Here is a 23,647-nt window from a genome sequence, read left to right on the forward strand (position 1 = left end):
GATGTGACCCAGGTTAACTCAGGGCATCTAGTAGCCCATCTTCCTGCTTTTTGGCTGAGACGGACTCTAACTGACAGCATCTCAAAGCCGAGCGGTTTGTCAACCAGCATTTTCGAGAAATAAATACTCAACAATTGGAAAGAGTTAAATCAGAAATGTTACCAATTCTTGTGCACTTACTAGTTTAACCAAGGCGAATCCAAGTCAATGGGAGCCATTCCCTTTTCATTTCCACTCTCACTCCCTTTACCTTGTCCCAAATCTTTGGGGAAACAGGGAGCTGCAACCGCCCTTATCGAAAAGCCCCTCTCACCCAAATCTCAGTTATGTTTCTGGCCCGAAAACTTACTTCATTCCTCTTTACCCAAACTCTTGTTTACCCAAAGGTTTCTAACTACACCTGAGATCTTTTAGATCGCCCGGGATTCTGCTGTGTAAATCTATTTCCGTGGGGGCCTGTCTTATAGCAAAACGAATACAGACTAAATGACTAAAACCAAAGCAAGTTAAAGCCGGAGCGAAGACCTGGTTTGCAGAGGGGGAAAAACCCGACAAGGCTTTTAAGAGCTAGACACTACGGGGTGAAATTTCCCACCCCTTTCCCGGCACGGCCGGAGCGCTGGGTGCAGCAGGAATCCCTGCGACAGGCATTTCCCCAAAGAAACGCGATTCTCGCCCAACAGACTATCTCTGAGCCAGCCCGCACGTTGACAGCGCAGCGGCTAGCCGGGCGGTGCGGCCACCGCCTCCTCCCCACGCCGCTTTCCCCGGGCCCGCACTGTACCTGCCGGAGGATGAAGCTGGTGGACGTTGTGCTGCCGTCGGATCGTTTCAACCGGCTCCGCCGGGTCGCCGTCCCGCGGGCCACCTGCACTCGCCGTGGGAAGAAAGACAGGTCGGGTCACAAGAGCGGGCGGCGGGGAGCCCGCGGGGACCCCGCTTCGCCGGGGCAGCGCCCGGTCCAGCCTGGCCAGCGCCGGGAGGGGAGCCGGCCACGCTGCCCGAATACACGAAGGGCCGGTGGCTCAGCCCGGAGCTCTGGTAACGGGTCACCCCCTAACCCAAGCCCGCTGGCTCTGCCCTCCTCCGCCCCAGCCCCTCCGGGGATTGCGGGAGCGAGCGAGGCTCCAGCCCAACACCCACCGCAGCCATTGCAGCCCGGCGCCGAGGCGATGCTCTCCAGCCGCCGGAGCCCCGAGCTGGGAAGGCGGAGAGCGGAGCAGGGGCGGAGGGAGGGGAGGCACCTGGAAGATGGGGGTGTGCAGCCCGTCCGCCAGCCCGTTCTTGCTGTGGGAGGAGGGCGGGTGCTTGGACATGGCTAGCACAGCATAGCCTCTGCCCCGGCTCCAGGCGCGCTGAGCGGGCTGCCAGCCAGCCAGCGGGGCGAGCGCTGCCTTCGCCTCCCCCTGCCCACTTCAGTCAGGGCTGCCTGGCTGCGCCCGCGCCCGCGCCCGACAGCCTGCCCTGTGCTGCGTGTGCGGCGAGCGCTCCCATCGCCGCGCCTTAAAGCGACAGCGTCTCTTTCCCGGTCACTGGCGCCACCCTCGTGAGGGGATAGAAGAAGCCAGTGAGTTATTTTCTTGCGGGGGTCGGGGGGGAGCGAGGACAGGGAAGTTTTCCCTACCCTTCCCCCTCCAAAACAGGGTGTCCACTCTCCAGCTGTAAATATCCAGTAACTTCCCAGTTCCCTCCCCCCATTTTCCTGTAGTAGCACCATCATTTTTTTTTAATGGAGATATACATATCTCATAGAGCTGGAAGGGACCTTGAAAGGTCATCAAGTCTAGTCCCCTACCTTCATAGCAAGCACTGTCCCTGACAGATGTTTGCCCCAGATCCCTAAATGCCCCCCAAGGATTGAACTCACAACCCTGCGTTTAGCAGGCCAATGCTCAAACCACCTGCCCCCTAGCTTACCATGACCTCTGTGTGGCACACACCCATGCTCCCCAAAAGCGCACACACTGTAAAGTAGGTTCATCCACCTTCCTGCGATGGGAAATGTATTTTCTTCTAGCTCCTCCTCTAGACGATCTTTACTAATACTAGTACTAACCTTTCTAACCAGATTAGCATGCACTAGTGACCTTGCTCTGCAACTCCCAAATATTTATGCATCTCTTGGTAACCTCTCTCTCTCAATGCTCAATAACCCTCCAGTCCAATGGAATGTATGCCCCCCTACGCATTTTCCATGGTTTATTATTATGTATTTATTACTTATGCTGTAATAAAGGCCAGGGCCCCAGTATGCTAAACATCCTACAAACGAATAACAATAAAGACAGTCCTTGCCCTAAAGAGCTATCAATGTATGAATAAGATGATAGACAATAGGTAAAATCACCAGCCAAAAGTAACAAAAGATACTAGATTAATATTATAATTTGTTATAATAATTGCCATGTGGCAGTATTCCCCTAGAGCAGTGGTTCTCAAACTTTTGTGCTGGTGATCCCTTTCACATAGCAAGCCTCTGAGTGCAACCCTCCCCCCCCCCCCCATAAATTAAAAACACTTTCTAATATATTTAACACCATTATAAATGCTGGAGACAAAGCAGGGTTTGGGGTGGAGGCTGACAGCTTGCAACCCCTCCCCCCCACGTAATAACCTCATGACCCCCTGAGGGGTCCCAACCCTCAGTTTGGGAACCCCCTGCCCTAGAGCCACAAACTCAAGCTCTTAATGTGTCTTTTAACCAGCCCCGTGTCTAGAAATCTCATAAGTAAGCCAGTGCTCCTGCACTCACATATGCACCCCTGTGAAGCACCACTGAAGTCAATTGGTGGGCAAAGGGTCCACTCAAATGGTTCTCAGTCCAGGGATGGGGATAATTACTGCATGAAGCTATCACTGCCTCAAAGGGTTTTTGGCACACTGGGCAGATTGGAAAAGGCATGCACACACACCACAGTTTAAAAGAAAAATCAAGATTGAGCACTACTGCTTTAAAAGAAGTCAAAGATTTGATATGATTTGTTAGTAGACAGGTGGGTTGTACAGCAGGGGCTAAACAGTTGTTCTGAATTGTGGTCATTTTAATGCACTACAAAAGAGGGGAATAAATATATATATTTACAGTGCATACACACACACATAATGCTACAGCAAAAGATGCTATTGGCTTGCAGATTTGGGGGTCATTGATAGACCTCAGGAAACCAAATTTGCATTTTATGATACATTTAGAATTTTCAGATTTTTTTTTTTCATCCTGAATTGGGATGAAAAGACAAAAAATTCAAAAATTTTCATAGAACTGAAATCCTGCAATAATTTGTTTTGGAAGCATTGAAATATGTTCTGAAACAAAATATGCTATGGGCTCACCACTGCTATTAAGTGGTGGGTATTCCTGAAACTGAGAAGAATCATATCAATTTCAGTCAGGAGCTTCCAGGTCTTCTGGGATTCCTGGCTCAACAGCAGCTCCCACATGCAGGCTTCCTCAGAGATGGTGATTCAGAGGGCTTCCAGGCTAGGGTTACTATACGTCCTCTCTTTCCCGGACATGTCCGGCTTTTCGGCAGTCAAACCCCCGTCCGGGGGGAATTGCCAAAAAGCCGAACATGTCCGGGAAAATGGCGGCTCTGCTCCTCCCCGACTCTTCGGCTCTGTTTAAGAGCCGGGCTGCCCGAGCGCTACCGGCTTCGGGCAGCCCCCGTGCCTCCGGACCCTGCGCCCCCAGCCGGGCACTTCCCCTCCCGGGCTCCGGCGACGCAGGGTCCGGAGACACGGGGGCTGCCCGAAGCCGGTAGCGCTCGGGCAGCCCGGCTCTTAAACAGAGCCGAAGAGTCGGGGAGGAGCAGAGCCGCCACGGCTGGAGGCTCTGCTCCTCTTTGGCTCTGTTTAAGAGCCGGGCTGCCCAAGAGCTACCAGCTTCGGCCAGCCCCCGTGCCTCTGGACCCTGCGCCGCCGGAGCCCGGGAGGGGAAGTGCCCGGCTGGGGGCGCAGGGTCTGGGGGCTGCCAGGCAAACCCTGAAGCCGGTAGCGCTGGGGCAGCCCTTTCCCCCTGGCTGGGAGTGGGAGGGAGGAGGGGGCGGAGTTAGGGCGGAGAAGGGGCGGAGTTGGTGCGGGGCTGGGGTGGGGAAATGGGCAGGGCCAGGGCCCGTGGAGGGTCCTCTTTTTTTATTTATGAGATATGGTAACCCTATTCCAGGCTCCTGGACCTGCCTTTTCCCTAGCCTGTCTGATGCTCAAAGGCTGGGGAGCCAGCTGCCCAGAGAGTTGGTCAACCCAGGGAGCCGGTGCTGGAAGCCCTGGGGTCCCTGGTCCTCAAACAGTCTTTCTGGGGATGCTGGCTATCCTGGAACCACAGACCCTGGAAGTCCTGGGAATCGGGATCCCAACTCCAAAGCAGTTCTTCAGGCAGTATGCCAAAGAGCTAGGTGGGCAAGCTGGCAAGAAACCTGGCTGGCACACAAGTATTGAAACCTATGTTCCACTGGAAGATTTGTTAAAACTGACACATTTCCACTAAATGTTTTGCTTTCAACAAATTGGTATTTTCCCAATGGAAAAACATTGTCAGAAAATTTCCAACCAGTTCTAGTCACCGATGATAGACACGCAGGATGAAATTCTGAATAGAAAGAGTTGAAGATGCCATGCAGTAACTTCCATCAGAGACTCATTAAGGGTCTGGGTATGCACAGTGGGGGCTGTTGGACCTCTCTGAGCTTCCTTTATGTTGCACAACACAGGAGAATTAATTAAAGGCTAGTCCACCTTTTCCAGACCATGTGGTCGGAGAGAAGCTCTGAACTAGAAGTTTCCCGTCTGAAAAGCACACAGGCTGAGGGAGGGAAAAGGGCAGAAGGCATGTTTAAGCAGGTCGATCTGCTGGAGTTGTGTGCAAGTGATAGTGAGAGAGAAGGCCCAGGCAGCTGGTTCTGGGAACAGGGCAGAGGTGCCTGACCTAAGGTTCCTGCAAGAGGTTGTTGCTACCTCTGCTCAGGGAAACAGGACATGTACATTAAGAAATTACCTGACCCCACATCAACGAAGTGACCAGCAAGGCCCTGAAAACCTGCTACTGCTCAGCAAAAGCGCAACACTATATATACACAGTGGGAATACCAGATGCATGTGATAACCGTGAATTCTGAAATTACACACAGCACCCTCCTGTAAAGATTTCTATTGTACTAGTAATGCTTATTCTTAAATTCTGCCTTTCATTTTACAGTACCTCACACGCAAATTAAAACATCCCAAAAAAATGTTGTTGGCCCAGTCCTGATTGGCAGCCCCTGCATAGAACCACAAGTGACCTTGCAAGGCTGGCTTTTTCAAGGCAAAGGCAATGTACAGTCATACGCTCCATATCTTGTACTTTTATTGCATATGGTGAAATATCCAGTTACAAATTTGAACTTAAAAAAAAAAAATCTATCTTGGGAACAGGCTCACCAGCAATACAACTACATATAAGACTTTTAGGCAGAGTGAGTAGTAAACTCAAACTTAGTAGGACAAAGCATTTTTGCAGGATAAGGGACAAGCACTTGATGATGTTAATAGATAGAGAGCATAATGTGCTGACATAGTAGGGCTGACATTGCATATCACATTTCTGCTGTTACTAAATCATTCCATCTTTAATGCCCCTGCTTACATTAATCCCAGAATGCCTTGATGGAACAAATGTATTTCATATGTGCTTTTTCATATTAAGTGTGCATAGTTTCAATTTCTATTGTTGTATGCAGTGTTGTTATAGCTGTGTTAGGCCCAGGGTATTAGAGAGACAAAGTGAGTGAGGTAATATCTTTTATTGGACCAACTTCTGTTGGTGAGAGACAAGCCTTTAAGTTTACACAGAGGTACTGAAGAGCTTTTCAGGGAGAACCAATCCACTGATATGATTTGCATGCCCTAGCCAGTGAAGTGGCTGCATGCAAACTCTCACTTTCTGCTGACCTCTAGCTTCAGTTAAGATTTATTTAATTTAGGCATTTAGGGTTTTTTTTGTTAGCTTTCCTCATTATATTGCAGAGCAGACTGCGCAGATGCAATTCCTATGAAGTTCAGCAGGAGGAAGAGGTGCAGCTGATATGAACCTTCTGTTTTTCCAGACTCTAGAAAGAGCACAGAATGTCTGAGACACCATAGTGCTCCAGCAAAGTTCAGGCATTAACACTCAGGCTGATGTAGCCAAAGGGTGGTATGGAAATAGCACGTGATGACAGATTATGAAAAGATTTTTAAACATGGATGTAGCTCCAACATAAAGAACAGAAAAATTGTATTGAAACCATCAAGTAATATAATAAAAAATGTCTGAGACATTGAATCAGCCTTCAGAAAAAAAAAATAAGTTAATGTTTTATCCACTATATATCTTGTCCAGCTTTTGCACTGCACTTCTTTTAACAGAAGAGACATCAGCTGGGTGCATTTATATCCAGATTAAAACTACTGTATTAAACCAAATGCAGATATTCATCTCAAATGTACCTAATTTTGAGGGATTTTTTTAACAATACTCTGCTCTCATACAAAGTTGATGTCACTTGTTGAAAATTATTTACAACAGAAATAAACCGATGTTATTTACAGTAGCGAATCATACAGCATTACATTTCTTACATGAATGATACCTTCTTGCATACTGGATCTTCGCTGCACTGTGTCACATTCAGGGCTTGGTAGGTTGAAGTATGAATGCAGATGCCTGAGGTAGGAACTTGTCTGGGAGCATAATTTAGCCCACTGACTCTAAAATTGTTTATCTGGAAAGAAAATCTGGCCACTTAAAATCTATGGTTGTTTGGCCTTCAACTGCAATGCTATTTAGTGCTTCTATAGCACCCTCCACCACAGAATATTACTTCACAGGCATGAGGTAAATTAGAACATTATTAATTCCAATTTATAGAGCATGAAAATAAGGCAAAGAGATTAAGTGATTTGTTCAAAGCTGCACAGGAAATCTGAAGAGTTGAAAACGGGACCCAGGTTTCCTGCTCCCCATTCCTGTGGCTTTACCTGAAGCACATTACACCTCTGACTGAAGTGAGGAGGGGAGGTGTGTACCTATAAGATATTTGCCACTAGACAAAAAAAGACAACCCATAACTGACACCTCCTCCCACACTCTTTGGGAATAGGATTGGGTTTTTCCAGCAAAACCAGTATTGAATGTGTATTCTGACCAGGACTGAGGGGGAGAAGGGAAAGGAAGCAAAGTTCACAGAAGATATGGCAGTATCATGACAGGTACATTTCTCAGAGGACAATGGTAAGAGTTTTACTCACATTTACAAATATATTCCTGCCACTTTTCACCTCCTATGGGCAATTTAAAATGTCAGTTTTCCTTAGGAAAACACTATTTTTAACATCTGATACTTGTGGGAAAATGGCAAAGGATAGAAGCCAAGGAACGTTTTGCAACAGATAACAGTTTTAAGATATGTCATCCTTTGAACCTAGAGAGTAGGCTTTTATTCAGTAGAGATTAGCCCTACATTTAATATGGTTATGCAATGGATTATCTAGATTAGTTTTGTTAATTCACTGTTTATATTTTGAACAATATCTAGCAGCACATTCACTGACAGAGGAAATATGCCCTTTTTAATTTTTCCCCAACATATGCCAGGCAACGTAAGACCCTACAGACATCTGGTAGAAAGCAAGCAGGGACCTAGTATAATCAGATTGATTAATGTCCTCTATGCACACAAATTGCAGATTTTAGAATTCCTTACATTAAATTAGTTAGCCTGGCTTCTTTGTCCAAGATGAATGTGGTGCAAGAAGTGAATAGCATGAATGGTGAAATCTAAATTAGATTTTTAAAATTCAGTTGAATCTAAATTGATAATATTAAGGAAATGTTTCTTTAATTATGAATCTTAACCTATCTCATGGCTTGGCTGACTTCCCACATTAATATACTGTCCAGGAAATCAAGACACTAGGGAATTGTCCAGATTCACTGTAGTTTATCAGTTTCACATTCTCTCTCACCTTAGCAGTGTGGATTGAAAAACCATTGACAGACATTTTACAAAGATCCTTTAAACACTTCTTGTGCAGTTAGGTTTTTAAGTGCTTTTTGTTCCAAGGCTTATATTTGGGGCCTAAAGTGACCCGACACTATCCCATGAAAGTTTCAAGTGACTCAAGATGATAATACAAGTAAGTGATTGACAATATATGTTCCAGAGACTTACAGCTAAAGAATGACTCATAGGAACATTTTGTTTTCAGGCATATCAGGCTGGTGAATTACGTAGTCCTTTTGTTCCCTGCCTTAGATGTGCCACAGAGAATCTTTGGACCATGAGGTTATTTCCTTATTGTGTTGGCTGGCAACCTCATTTTGGTTAGATGGGTATCAATGGTGGTCTAAAGAGAGTTTCTATTACTTATAGAGTACTACTCTTAGCTTTTACTTTTAAGATTAATAACTGAATTTTAGAAAAGTGGTATTTTTCTTATGTATAAAACCTAGTACAGTGATTCTCAAAGTTTTGTACTGGTGACCCCTTTCACATAGCAAGTCTCTGAGTGCAACACCCATTCGCCCCCCCCCCCCCCGCCTTATAAATTAAAAACACATTTTTTATATTTAAACCTATTATAAATGCTGGAGGCGAAGCAGAGTTTGAGGTGGAGGCTGCCAGCTCATGACCCCCAGTTTGAGAACCTCTGGCCTAGCAATATGCAATAAAACTGAATATAATATATAGTTAGGACTATAGTTATTCCTCACCCAAACATGGATCAACCACCAGTATGTAGCGGTATTGTGTGTCAAACGTACTATAGCTATGTTATATATGTATGCAAAAAACCAATTGTGTGACTTGGCAGAGCTACATATTTCTCTAACTTTGAAACAGACAGAAAAAACTTTCCACTGTTTGTTAAACAAATTTTATTCACAAAAGGCAATGCAAACATACTGTAGGCAAAAGGCCAGTTGGTTACTCCAATGGAACAAATCTATTAACACTCCAAATTCCCTGAAGACAGTATTTTCTATAAACTGCAATCCCCTTCTCCTTCCACCCAATAATCTTTTACTTTAGATAAGCATTTAAACTCCTCAGTTTAAATCTAGACAAACAGAAGCAGCTGGAGCCTAACCTGCAAAATGAGTTCACAGATTGCATTCAATCACACTGCACTATGGAAAAGCAGCTCACCAGGCAGGGGGAAAGTTGTCAGAATCTCCACTGACTTCAACGGTGCAATGAAAATTTACACTAGCCGAGGATCTGCCCCTTTTTATTTCTTCTTCTTCCCTTCATCTATTCAATCTTTGAAATTATTTTGATCTTTTTAGCAATCAGTTTCATGTATAATTTATCTACTGCAAGTGTAGAAAATATCCTACAAGGAGATTCACTAAATGTATAGGTACCAATCCTGCTCATATTTAATATTGTGGTGTAGAAAAATGCATAGACGTAAGTACAGAAAAAGGCTCTTATAGGAAAAACAGTTACAATAAGAGAATAGAGCTGCATTTATAGCCACCACCAGCTTTCTTCTCAAAATGACTACTGCTCATTGAGTTGTACTACTCCAAAAGACAGCAGCTACGAATATGAAAGTCCACTCATCAAAACAAAATGAACACAGAACATGTTTTAAGCTTTAACAATTACATTAATTACCAATTTTATTTTGGAATACTGGAATTTCTAAAAACAGATTTATTAAATAAATAGACAAGGTGCTTGCCAATTCAAAGATATCTGAAATTTTAAAATCCTTTAAAACGTTCTCTGCATGGTGATACTACAGATAAATGATGTCCTCACATATTGTTCAAGTGAAAAAGTGACATTTTTACACAAGTGTTTTTAGCAGGTAGCAAACAACTCAAAGTAGAATAAAGTTTATGCAGTCTGTTTTTGACACCCATGAAACAAAGTTAAATACAATAATAAAATTCTCATTTTAAAAGTTGCAGAAACTTCTATTTTATATGAAAAAGCAGAAGTTATCTACTATTTACTCCTGATATAAGACAGCAGGTATAAACCTAATGTAGAAATCTGAAGTTAAACAGTTCCTTTGGCAGCATATTTAACTACAATCAGACCTTAAAAATAAATATGATTAGGTATAGAAGAATGAAGAGAGAAAACTGATCCCATTAACACCAAAATCCTCTAAATACACAATTTTAATAACAATCAAATATTTTACACTATCTACAACTTTCAGAAATGCCTATGATTTGGATTACAAGAGATTATAGGATGCCAAATCCTGCAACATCAAGTGTCAGGGGTTTCTGTTTTGTTTTTAAGTGTGTATATCTATATATGCATGTGTATAAAATCTCAGACACAAATGGGTATATACACTATTTATACTTCATATATTATAAAGAACAAAATTTAATCAAACACTTTAATCTAACTCAGAGCCAACTCTATTAATCCCAAATTAAGATATTGGGCGATATTTATACTGTCTCAAAGACTTTGAATCCAATAAAAACTTTCCTTATATTTCAATGACAAACATGAAAAACCTTCATAAATGTTAATGGGGTTTAATTTGATTAAATTATTTGGAACAAAATAAGTCCTTGAATACAAATTTTCAAATAGCAAGAATTTTACACAGCAGCTTTTGAAATGAATTTTCTTGGTTCTTCCCCCCACCAAAAGAACACAAGGAATACATTATCAAAATGCTTTAAAAAGGTGTCATATTAAAGCACTTTACATTTATACTGAACAGCTTCACCTGGAAGGATAATGCCAAATTAAAACACTGGAGAGGAAAAACTACAGCTCCAGTTACACAAACTTGAGTTTCAAATGACCAGATACTGAATACCTTATTGTTCCAACATGAAGCTACATCTGAACAAGATCATACTAAATAATGTATTTAGTAACAGTAAGACAAATGGAGGTGGCACTGAACAGATAGTGAGTTTTATTTTGGGAGAACACAAGGAAGATCTACCATGTAACAAGGTCTCATTTGGTAGAAAACAATGTACATCAAAACACTCATTTGTGGACATGCTTTCAGATTTCCATGCATTTAACCAAGGTATTTTGTTTATCAAAAACTTATATAAATCCATTATTCTTCCCAGTCTAAATGTCAGCCATTCATAACAAAATTAAAAATATGAATAAATATAATCATATTAAGCAGCCAAGTAGGTAACCTGGAGGAGAGTGATGTGCAAATTTCCAGAAGTTAAAATAATAAAAGGAAAGAAATCCCATATTCTTGGAAGATTATCCAGCTCTTGTAGCTCATTTACTCTTTTACAAAAACCACCCATAAAAATTAAGTGTCAGGAAAAGTCTCCAGATCTTGTTTCTTTTCCACTGAATGCTACAGGTCCTCAGGTATGAGGCAATTCCTTTTTTTAAAGGCCTGCTTGTTATTTTCAGTGTGTATCCATTCCTTATATCCAAAGAGTAAAACAGTCCCACTAACAAAGGACCTTTGCTTTGGATCCACAGTGGTATAAGTATACATTCTCAAATGTATTCATTTAGACAAGTGAACGGTGACAGTGAGAAGAAAGCCTAAAGACGAGAGCTTTCTGGTCCATAAAGGTAACTTGTGCTCCTGAAGCTCACCTCCACCATTTTCAGAGCAAACAAGGCAGACTCCCACAGGCCCCTGATAAACAGCACTCCTGAGCCTCTCTCTAACCAAAGGGAATGAGACAGCTCTCCCACATTTAAACAACAAAGACAGATTTCACAAATTGCCAGCTAAGTAACCTGCAACCTCAGAGCACCTGTTACTCTGCAGCATCCCCTACCCACAAGATGCTGGCAGTGCAACCCCTTCTGGAGAAGGAGCAAGAGAGGCTCCCTAGTAGCAACCCCCCCCCCCCCCAATTCCTTGTAAGGGAAACAGAAGACCCCCTTGGAACACCAAATCAAGTCTGGCAACATTGCAAAAAAACCTAGAATTTTCATATTGTTGTATTTACATGGTCCTCATTGCCATAATATCAAGGAATAGTCTCCCTCTCCATTCACATTTGCTTTATCATGCAATTGTTCTATTATGCAATGCATCCCATAAAGCAGAACTGCTTATGGTGCAACAAACAGAACTATAATTTGTCTAAATCATTGGGGTTTGTTGGAAGAAATACTACTGAAGTGAAAAGATTCTCTAAAACAATGGAATGGAAAAGACTACAAAAAGAACAGATAAAGCAACCTAACTAGATTTTAAAGCACGCTCTCAAGTTTCCAGAAAAAAAGGAAAGGATTCTCTTATTTGAGTTTAGATTTGAGAATGATACTCCATGAGATTGAAAGTTTTAGCTGATGGAGGCTACTTAAGTGGGGATTGAAATCATTTATGATTTTTTTATATCATTAGCTCAAACTGTCTTTAGAACGATTCTGAACTGTCGAATTTGAAATACATTTAACTCTGAAATAATCGCTTAGCTTTATAATGCAGCAAATTGGATTGTTTATTTTAATCAAGGGAAAGTGTACTTGTATACCAACAATAGGCTATTTAAATCAGGAGGATCATCAACATTTACGAATGCTTTTAGGAATATGAGCTTGGTTTATTTTCAAAGGAGAGGCTGTGGATGGTAATTTGTTTGTTGCTGCGGAACTGAATGAGGTGGAAGTGCCACAGGATAGCCTGCTCCTTGCGGCAAATTAGATGAAGAGTTCTGATAAGCTGACATATCCACAGACATTCCCATATGCTGGGTGTAAGTAGCTGACTGAAGGCCAGAGTTCTGGTTCATGTATCCGGAGTTTGCCACAGAATCTGGTCCAGAACTGCAACAGAAAAAAATCATTTTAAAACAGTGATGGTTATGATTACAAAGTTCATTTGCGTATCATACTATAAGCCATTTCAAAAGTGATTTGATTTTTCACATTTCTGAAGTAACAAAAATAGAACAAAAATTTTTAGTGACATTTAATATTCATTAAGAATTTACCCACCTCTAGACTTTTAATCTATCTGGGGGAATCAAATTTTATATTAAAGTCTTGCTGAAGTGTTACCTTAAATATGAAGCTTGAGCAGGCTGAGTTGCTCCTGAAGAATTTATAGTTTGAGGCAGGGACCTCAGTTGGCCCATCTGATCAGGTCCTAGACTGTAGCCTTGGGGAAGAGTGACTTGGTGCATACCCTGAACCATGTAGTTCCCACCATGTGGTTGTATAGAATATGGCTGTAAATGGAACAGAACACACACCATGCATCAACTATCTCAAAGAATGGAGATAGTTCCCCCATCTCCCAATAATGTAATGTGGGTGGATGGGAATTTAACAAAAGATACACAGATACTGTGTACCAGAAACTTTGTTAGAGGAAGATCAGGTGATGTTCATTTGAAGACATTTCTAGCTGCAATAAGGTATGCAGCTCCCTCAGATGATAAACGCACTGCCTACATTCACACTGCCTCATTTTTCTAACTATTCCATCCTTAATTTGCACTGTTATTTCAAATCACACTGTAGGCAAATGTTTTCAGTAGGAGGATGTGGTGGTGATTTTTAACCTGTACCTCCCTTGTATATACACTCTAAGAGACTTTGTAAGTTAGTATACAACAGGAAAAAAGTTAACCTTGCTATAAGAACCTTATATTAAGTCAAGAAATGCAGAAATTAACACTAAGGAGGCACAATTCACATTTGACAAAGGAGAAACAGAAGTTGAGAGACTGTTTATCAGGTTATTCATACTGGTGAAATGTTGCTTCTTAAAGACATACTTAAATTAAAAGAACATTTCCACTGTGTGTTAAATGGCATGTATCTTATGTAAATAACTGATTTTTCTTAACGTCTTTACAATTCAAGCCACAGGCAGGGTAAGCCAATACAGTATACACACAAATCAAATATGAATATTGCACACATTGGTTTTGGATTTGGAATGAAGTATACATACATACATACATACATACATACATACATGGAAATACATAACTTTGTGCAATACAACTGTGCTTAGCACCATTTTGCTGTTTTTTCCACAGCAGGAAGCAGTATCTCAGAAGAGATCAGCAATATTAAAAACTCCAGCTGTCTCATATCCAGAATTTCTTTTCTCCCCCGAAATATAATGAATTTTTCATCATTTTCAAGAGTTCAAGGCATGGCATAATAGTTAAGTGCATCTTCTTTGATGTGGCAGTTGCTATGGTAACTATTCTTTTCACACTGAACAATTAACATTCATTTAAAACCCACCTAAAATATGCAGGCACATTCTACTTTTTCTTTCTAAGTGTCTCCTTTAAATACTCCTTGCCTTTTCTCCATTTTTTGCTTTCATAAATGAACATATGTTGGGCAGATAAGAGTTCATTCTGAATCCAATATTGGAGTTATTTAACCCACTAATGCACAAAGTGCTTGTTACTTAAGAGGGGGAAAAAACCAGATAGTGATAAAACCAAAGTGATACATCCAAAGCAGAATTACTATATCTGGAAAAAGTGCACTGTCCTAATGATGCATACCATATTAGAAAGTTCAATCATGTCCCTGAAAATAGATAGAAGAGTAACATTTTCTTTTGGGATTAAGGAAAGACATATGACTCAGTAAATCTATCCATCTATGAAACACACGAGTGTAAAAAAATTTTTTTTGTTGAGTGACTGTCACTGAGAAAACTGGTTAACGAGGTTGTTAAACTTCAACAGTCAGAATACAACGTCCTTCTACTAACTGTACAGCAAAGATTAACAATTGCATTTTAGTGCTAGAAGATACCTATTTTGTTCTAGTACATTTTATTCTACAGGATTTAATGATTATAAGGAAACATCATATTGTTTAGAAGCTAGCAATAAAGCCTGTTCTCCTTTATGCCTTGTTATCACCCTTTAAAAAGATGCATATTAGGAAAGCCTCTGTTTTCTGAAAAGGGTACTGACCTGCACTGGAACACCAGCTGATGTGGGTGGATAATGTGCTGGAGGATGGACCTTTGAATAGGCTGAATACATAGGCGCTTCATTCATCAGTTTATTACAGAGTTCCAAGGCTTCTAGAACTTTCACATTCAATTCAGATAATTCTGAATGTTTCCTAATTAAAAAACAAACAATTTACTTAAAGCTCCTTCAGAGTTACTTATGCCTCTGTGTATTTTGCAACAGTTAAACTAAGACTGTGCTTAAAAACTTCTTAACTAAATAAGAAAATATATATTTAAAAAAAAAAGACATTTATTTGTATTTTTAAGATGTCCAGCTCCATTCCCAGTTATCATACTGATGGAACTTGGGAAGGTAGGCAAGAGAAGAGGTTGGGGATCCTTCTTATAGTCAAATTGAAAAAGCAACTCTGTCAGTCTCTCTTTGCTATCTTTGCCTTTTACCCATTTATCATCAAGTCTCCTCAAAGGTCTAGGACAGAGGTTCCCAAAGTGGGCGATACCGCCCTCTGGGGGGCGCTGGAACGATCCAGGGGGGCAGTAGTAGCCTCAGGTGCAATTGGGGGGCGTTGAATAAAAATAAGGGGGTGGTGGAAGCATAAAGAAAGAAGAGAATATAAGAAAATTTTGAAAAACCGTTCATACATGTTTCATCTGTTGTGTAACATAGAGTTAAAGTTGTAGTGATTACTTTATTTTCCAAATAAATTCACAAATTATAACCGATCAGGTATCAAGTCCGCCAACAGCTCTTAACAAGCAAGTGTTGGCAGGCGAGCGTGTCGCGCATTGTCGGGAAGTCCAGCATGCATCGGCAGGAATATGTACGTGTAATGACTTGTTTACAATACGATACTATAAATAGGCGACATGTATGAAATCTAATTTAGATTGTTTCTGAATTGTGTAAAAAGCAGTTAACAGTAGTGCAATAAGTATTTACAAATTTTTATTCATATTCGATACCTTCGATCTTTACGGATTACGGATCACATACAAAGCAAATTGTATTATTGTTGTTTCAATAAAACAGCAATTTACACGTGAGTATTTTTATACATTTTCTCACATATCTACCGTATGTTTCTGTGTCTCTAGTGCTTACTAATAATAAAATCGTAGCAGGCTTGTGTCGGTACAGTACTATTTGAAGTGTACAGTCAATATATTTGTCATATTTTTTATTACAATATTAACGAAAACAGGGGAATGAAATCGTAAAAAAACTGTTAACTATTAACATTTATTTATATCTATCGAATCATCTGTGTTAATTGGTAAATAAAGCGTGTGTTAATAAGGGACAATTATTTAAATAAGGGCAAACTAAATTAAAACTATTAACTGATTTTTAATTGCATATTGATTATTTTTAAAATTAATTATTTCTTGATAAATTTAGTTTGATATTTGACAATTTAATATCAAATACATATATCTAATACTGAGCAAAGAACAAAACACAGTTTATTAGTTTCATTACTATTTTAGTTTGGTTGTCTTTTGCCGTCTTACGCAAAAACCACTGTATACCTGATGTCGTGGGCGATATTCTAATAACACATCTTTCTTTACTATATTGTAGGACGTAGGTAGAAATATAGATACATAAAAGAATGCAAATTTGTCACTGCATCTTTCTGTTTGTTCGCTTAAAGAAGGTAGATTTCCAGGGGGGCGCTGAGTAATTTTTTTTCTGAAAAGGGGGCGGTAGGCCAAATAAGTTTGGGAACCTCTGGTCTAGGAGAAATCACTGCATTTGAGTACGTTCCCTTATCGATAACAGTAATCAGCAAATTGAAAATTAGGCTCAGAAAATTTTAGATGTACTGCTACTGGTGTCAATGAAAAACTGCAACTGTACATTCCTCCCTATTTAGATTGGAAGCTCTTTAGGACAGGAACTGTATCTTATTATTTACTTGTACAGTATCCAAAACACAACAGGGTCCGGATCTTGTTTTGGGCCTTTAAGGCCCTACTAAAATGAAAATCAAACTTAATATTAAAAAATTAAAACAAAGAGTGAGCTTGTCAATTTTCTATTCTATAAGATTTTCTATTTTAGGTAGGTGAAAAAGAGCACAGGTATAGTAAAATGTGGTAATCCCATGCTCAATCTAAAACCCTCACAAATAAAGATGAAGCCTATGTAACAGTGTTGTACTCCTTGTTTGAAAACACAAGAAAGAGATTATGGCTCACCTATCAATCTCCTCTAGTTTTTCATCTATCATAGGACCCATCTGTTGACAGATGTCTGTGAATACAAAAGTGTTAATATATTGTACAATTAAAACTTTAAGCCTAGCCCTGGGTAAGAATATATTTTAGCTGAATACACCCATATTAATGGAAAGAGTATAATATTTGTTTACTACCTAGTCTTTTTTTTTTTAATTTGCTCTTAATTTTAAATATTGTAATTAAAGACAACCAATAATTTTCCAGTTATTCCAAAAGAGAAGGGGAATCAAGAATTAGTTTGCTATATAAACTAAAACTACTGCCTACAAACAGCATTGAAATTTCTCCAAATTTCTCAAATAATCTTCTCAAAACTGCTTCATCTACATCTAATGAAAATCAATTACTTTAGAGCTACAGCACACCATAATACCACCAATGAAACTGCATATTGCATGACCTTTAGGAATTCATGCCATGACACCAGATATTTAAAAGTCACTAAATATATTGTCAAGGAAAGAATTACAATGTAAAATACACCTTTCATCTAATTTTTAAGTGTACACTGTCCATTAAGGAAAGGATATTTAATAAGAGAAAATATGTCACTATATAAACCTATGGTATGCCCACACCTTAAATACTGCATGCAGTTTTGGTTGTTCCATCTCAAAAAAAGATATATTAAAATTGGAAAAGGTACAGAGACGGCCAATAAAAATGGAACAGCTTTCATATGAGGAGAAATTAAAAAGACGGGGGCTATTCAGAGGAGAAAAGAGACAACAAAAGGGGGATATGATAGAAATCTATAATATCATGAATAGTGTGGAGAAAGTGAATAAGGAAGTGTTATTTACCCCTTCACAAAACACATGAACCAGGGGTCACCCAATGAAATGAATAGGCAGCAGATTTAAAACAAAAATAAGGAAGTACTTCTTCATACAATGCACAGTCAACTTGTGGAACTCGTTGCCAGGGGGATGCTGTAAAGGCCAAAAGTATAACTGTGTTCAAAAAGAATTAGGTAAGTTCACAGAGGATAGGTCCGTTGGGGCTATTAGCCGAGATGGACAGGGATAGAACCCCAGGCTCTGGGTGTCCCTAAACCTCTGACTGCCAGACGCTGGGATTGGATGACAGGGGATAAATCACTTGATAAATTCCAATTATGTTAATTCCCTCTGAAGCATCTGGTACTGGCCATTGTCAGAAGACAAGATACTGGGCTAGACAGACCATTGGTGTAACCCAGTATGGCCATTCTCATGTTTTTTTCACAGTGATATAGTATTTTAAAACATCTATCCGACTATAGTTCACCCAGTCTGAAGAAAGAGATTTAGTTGGGTTATATGCTCCCCCACCCTCTTAGCATAATTTCTCTAAGAACAGAAAGGGCATCAATTTTTTCCTTCCTAGCACACACAAAAAAGATACTTTGATTAGTTTAGGGAATTTCTTTTTTCAATGTGTGCATGAACATGTTCATATGAGATACTCCAGGGGAAGCTCTTGACAGGCAGCGAACACATTTTCATATAGCATAACAGAATTTGAAAATAGCAAACACTATTACCAGTTTATTTACCCAGAGTCACTTGTTCCTCCGGGACAAATAGCTCCACCTCAAGCAGAGTTCTGACAGCACTCTGACAGCATGGGTCCTTCAAAGTGATGTTGTCAGTGCCCTAACTTTCAGAGGCTGAGCAAGTCACTTATGCAATATATAACAATAATTCTGTTTAAGTATCAGAGGGGTAGCCGTGTTAGTCTGAATCTGTAAAAAGTAACAGAGGGTCCTGTGGCACCTTTAAGACTAACAGAAGTATAGGGAGCATAAGCTTTCGTGGGTAAGAACCTCGCTTCTTCAGATGCAAGACACGAAAGCTTATGCTCCCTATACTTCTGTTAGTCTTAAAGGTGCCACAGGACCCTCTGTTTCTGTTTAAGTAACAATTGCAGATTTTGGTCCCAACCATATACTAGCCTAACACCCCCCAAGACCCAAGCCCAACATATCTATTGGAGCCTTCTATCAGTACAGACCAAGAGCACTTTTACATTTAAAACCCAGAGACCTAGCAAGTAAAATGAGAGAAACAAACAAAAACAAATTATGTTTTTGTTATTGGCTGTAGAATGAGATACTAAAGTTAGCATGTTTAGTAATACTCATAAGAATACCTTCTAAGTCTAGAAGATCTGGCGAATCAGGCTTTGCATCGGTAGGATCTATACTCTGAAGTACCTGCAGCGCTCTATCCATTTTATCCTGAATGACAGATAAAAGATTTTTAAAATGTAGTTATTTCTAAAACATAGCACAGAGTTCTCTAGTTTTCGTTTCAAAATGGAAAAATGCCTTTTTTATAGAGATCTAAAAAAGATTTTTCTCCACTGTCTATTTTCACCAGTCAGCACAGAAAGATGTTGTGATAGCAGAGAAGTTACCCTAGCACACCTCTTTCAGTCAGGTGTGGTGCTGCAGCTTGGCTCTACTTGAGCTTCCCTTCATCTGGGTTATAAGCAAGTCCAGACAGACTTTTTTACCAAAGAACATCCCCTTCCAAGAGTCTCATTTATTAATGACAGTCCGAAGCGTAAGGCAGACCGTACTCAGATGCACCTGGGGACATTCATCATCTTGGGCTCAGTCCAACTACTTTTTCCTTCAGGAGATACTTCTTTCCTGTGCCTGGAAACAGTCTCTTTTTGGAACCCCTCCCAGTTCCTTCTATAGATTACTCCTTTTCAGTCCTTCCTGAATGAGCTTCCCCCTTCTCTCAGCTCATTCCCAATTGGTTGGTGGGGAAGGGGAGCCTTGCCCTGCCCTCTTTGCAAGGCTCCTGGCCCTGGACTTTTAAAGGTAAAATGACAGGATTTCCTCCCCAGCACCACTAAATCCTGGGACTGCTTTCTCTCTACCCATATCCCCCTTAGGTCCTTATATCTATTGCTTTCAAACCTTAAAGGGCCACTACTGCCCTTAAGTGCCAGACTACCCCATCACAGATGTAAGGACTAATATTTTCATAAAACTTGTATAAAACACTTAACACCACATTTTGTATCCATTGAAAGTGTCTGTTTCCAGAACAAGATATTAGAAGATACTAGTGGACTCAAGAGTGTTTAAGGCTAGACTGGCAACGCTCAAAGAGTATTGGAGATCCAAGCAGCCACATGTCAACCTTTCACACATCCTCTATACCTGTCAAAAAATGCATGTGTTCCGGAATGCTATATTCAGTGCTCTCCCAAAAGAGTTATTTTAAGAAAAAGGAAATCTGCAATTCCTCCCTCATACACAGACTGGCTGAGTGAGCGCTCTACTACTGCATTAATGGAAAAAGTGACTAACAGAAACGTGTGGAAAAAATACAAGGAAGTCTAGTCACACATGAAACTATTGCATACCTTTGTAGTTTAGTATATATTAGGTTTCCGATACTTGTTGACTATGTTCTTACTTATTTATCTATTTAGTCACTTCAATTATTAATGCCCTACATGACCTTTATAGGTACAGGTGTTCATCCTCCCACACACCCCCATGGTTTTGTTGTGAACACTGAACTTTATTATTTATATGCTATTTTCACTTTGTGTATGTATTTCTATATATTTTGTTTCATTATATGCAATATAAAAACAATCAAAAAAGTTTCTAAAATGATTGCATACCTCATCTATATAAACAGGTTCAGGTTCTGCTTTCTTAACTTCTTCTGTAGTATCTTCAGTAACAGGGGCTTTATCCACAGTAGCTAAGAGAACATGAATGTCAGTTCCTCTTCTTCATCTTTGTTACTATACTATCCTAAAAATAGACCCTCCTATTCTCAAAAAACAAATATTCACCACTGCATAGTTTAATCTGTTTCCTTAGAACCGAGTACAAATACACTCTTTGATGTCAAAGAGAACTTAAAAAAAGCAAATGACTCCCAGAAAGTAATGCTCTTAGGTCTTCGAAGCAGGGAGAAAACATTGCATTACAGCAAAACAAATTCCAAGTTGATCAGTTTCTGAATGTGATAGGTTCTACTTGGAATTCAGTCCATTGTTCCTTGGACAAAGATCCAAAACTGTGAATCAGACTCCAGCAAGGGTACGTGTCTATTTGACCTCCACCAGTTTCTAAAACAACCCTAACACTCACACACATTTTATATCATGGAATTTTAAGATGCCTGTGTAAAAGTTTAGAATTACTTACAGAGACAAGGTGGGTGAGGTAATATCCTTTATTGGACCAACCTCTGTTGGTGAGAGAGACTTGTCTCTCTAATATCTTGGGACCAATATGGCTACAACAACACTGTATACATAGAGTTACTTCTGAAAGTACTGGTGTGAATCAAACTATCAATTTTTACCTTAAACTGAGTTAGGGTATGTCTATACTACCTGCCGGATCGGCGGGCAGCAATCGATCCAACAGGAGTCGATTTAGCGCGTCTAGTCTAGACGCGATAAATCGACCCCCGAGCACTCTCCCGTCGACTGCCTGTACGAGAGGTGCAGGCAGAGTCCACGGAGGAGTGGCAGCAGTCGACTCACCGCAGTGAAGACACCGGTGAGTAAGTCTAAGTAAGTCAACTTCAGTTCGTTATTCACGTAGCTGAAGTTGCATAACTTAGATCGATCCTCCCTCCCTCCCCCCCTGCAGTAAAGACCAGGTCTTAGACATGAGCATGAATATAATTCAGTGTTAAACTCATGTCTAATGGCACACAGAGTCCAAGCTATATTCCAGCAACAGTTTAGGTGGTAGGTTACTGGATTCAAATATAATTTGCTCTTCATGAGAGACTAGAGTACATGAAATAACAAAACCAGCTTTCTGTAATAGGAAAGTACAGTGGTTTAACAAAAAGGAGACAAAAACGGGTGAAAATCCTAGTTCCACTTAAGCCAGAGGCAAAATTCCCACTGACTTAAATTGGGTCAGGATTCCATCCCTGGATTCTCTTCCTGGTATACTGCGTGACCCTGGGCAAATCACTGTGCTGAGGGATTAAAGAGAAGCCAAGTTGAATATTTCACTTGCCCACCTTTTTAAAGCATCACGTGGTAGATTTTAATATGTAACTTACCTGTCTCAGGTTCTTCATTTAAGTTAGAGGATACAAAGTTAGATGGGAATAGACCTACTCCTCTCTGATTTTCACCTTTCCACCAATTGGCATCACTGAGGAATTAAAATGTTTAATTAGAATATTTTAAACATTCATAGCATTAAAAGCTATATTTACAAATAGATTCTAAATAGCTGGAGGTTCTTATTCCATCATTCTATCTTTCAGTTATTAAGGAGGTATTAGAAATCATAAGTGCGATTAATATAACGTTAATCCTCAACCCTCTAACTCAGGCAAAACTTCATCAATATCAGTGATAACACTGCCCAAATAAAGGCTGTGCGCCCATTGGAGCAAATTGCTGAGTACCTTCTGCAAAGTGCACAGGAGTTGAGGGCTCAGAACAACTTGCAGGATCAGGCCTATAGGACCTACAATGTTCTGTGTTATTCTACTGTAGAGTACAGTAGTGGAGGCAATTCAAGTAAAAAGATACTGTCAACTTAGGAATTACACTCTGCCTGAAATTCACCCACACACTGCAACTCAAAAATTAACGTTTATTTTCTTCAATTTTGTGCATTTGACAACACTTTGTCTCAATACAGTCTGTTTCTCTGATTTATATGGGACTTTCACAGAGGAGAGGAAAAGCATTTTTACAGACAGGAAAACTGTAGTAGTAACACACCAAAAATCAGCAGGATCATTCAGGGGGAGATGTAGTGCTTGAAGCTTCTTTTAACTTGTCACAAATTTTGAGTTGACTGTGTCCCACTAACTGAACCTAAACATTGTACAAATACTACACAAATTGGGAAAAACAAGGCAGAGCTACAGTTTCTGCTCTAATGCCTACGAGCAGAAAAAGGAGGAACAGTAAGTCACTGTTTGCTAAATAAGGACAATGCTGGCAGAGAATTAACTTTTATTTTCCAGCTGAAGTCAGGGCAGTGGTGGTGGCAGCAGCAACAGTGAAGAGTAAAATTAAAAATTAAAGAAGTCTCTGACTGTCCCGTTAAGACTACATCCATAATTAGTCTGTAAAGCACTTGGATGATTTAAAAGGACAATATAACTGTTAAATATTGTCAATCATTTTGTACCTGAATAAATATGGACACAGTCAGTAGCCAGGGCTTTCATCATTTCTAGATGGAGCTTGAATTTATTATATGCCATTACTGGATGTACAGTGCGCTTTATGTCAGGGTCAAAAGCAAAAATCCTTGCCTCTAAGTACTTATAGACTAAAGACACAAACAGTACAGATCTAAACTGAAGACAAATGAAATGTGGATGTTAATAAAGGGCTCTGTTGACTTCAACGGAAGATCCATGCACAGGCAAGCTAAAAGTAATTGAAAGAAAAATGAGAAATGCTTAGATATTATTGATTGGAAAGCAGTCCCAAGTGTAACGCATGGTGTAAAAGAAGGCAATATCAGGAGTAGTAGAAAGAAAAA

At 40.2% G+C, this 23,647-nt stretch overlaps 2 protein-coding genes across 17 annotated transcripts in view; both read right to left on the minus strand.

The window, feature by feature from the left end:
* CACNB4 (calcium voltage-gated channel auxiliary subunit beta 4) overlaps window positions 1-1,510 on the minus strand; it is a 194,641-nt gene extending 193,131 nt beyond the window's left edge. For 5 of the 10 annotated variants that reach the window (XR_006176985.2, XR_006176984.2, XM_005296460.5 and 2 more), the window contains exons 1-2: window positions 1,245-1,451; window positions 785-868 (exon numbers count right to left, since the gene is read on the minus strand). Coding sequence is in view for 5 of the 10 variants with exons in the window: in XM_005296460.5 (XP_005296517.1) it covers window positions 785-868; window positions 1,245-1,316 (156 nt within the window). In the remaining 5 variants the exon portion in view is untranslated. Of the gene's footprint in view, window positions 1-784; window positions 869-1,143 lie in introns of all 10 variants that reach the window. The other 5 variants (XR_010591565.1, XM_042860843.2, XM_005296458.4 and 2 more) reach the window with 3 other exon arrangements.
* Window positions 1,511-8,876: 7,366 nt separating this feature from the next.
* The window catches only part of STAM2 (signal transducing adaptor molecule 2), a 39,016-nt gene continuing 24,245 nt past the window's right edge, over window positions 8,877-23,647 (minus strand). For 4 of the 7 annotated variants that reach the window (XM_008171442.4, XM_065561716.1, XM_005296464.5 and 1 more), the window contains 7 exons: window positions 22,197-22,291; window positions 20,782-20,864; window positions 19,282-19,369; window positions 17,107-17,161; window positions 14,900-15,053; window positions 13,005-13,174; window positions 8,877-12,770 (listed from right to left, as the gene is read on the minus strand). In XM_008171442.4, the coding sequence (XP_008169664.1) occupies window positions 12,554-12,770; window positions 13,005-13,174; window positions 14,900-15,053; window positions 17,107-17,161; window positions 19,282-19,369; window positions 20,782-20,864; window positions 22,197-22,291 (862 nt within the window). In that variant the 3' untranslated portion in view covers window positions 8,877-12,553. The remainder of the gene's footprint in view (window positions 12,771-13,004; window positions 13,175-14,899; window positions 15,054-17,106; window positions 17,162-19,281; window positions 19,370-20,781; window positions 20,865-22,196; window positions 22,292-23,647) is intronic. The other 3 variants (XM_065561719.1, XM_065561718.1, XM_042860849.2) reach the window with 2 other exon arrangements.

Source organism: Chrysemys picta, chromosome 11 (genome assembly GCF_011386835.1).
Source record: "Chrysemys picta bellii isolate R12L10 chromosome 11, ASM1138683v2, whole genome shotgun sequence".
Taxonomy (NCBI): domain Eukaryota; kingdom Metazoa; phylum Chordata; order Testudines; family Emydidae; genus Chrysemys; species Chrysemys picta.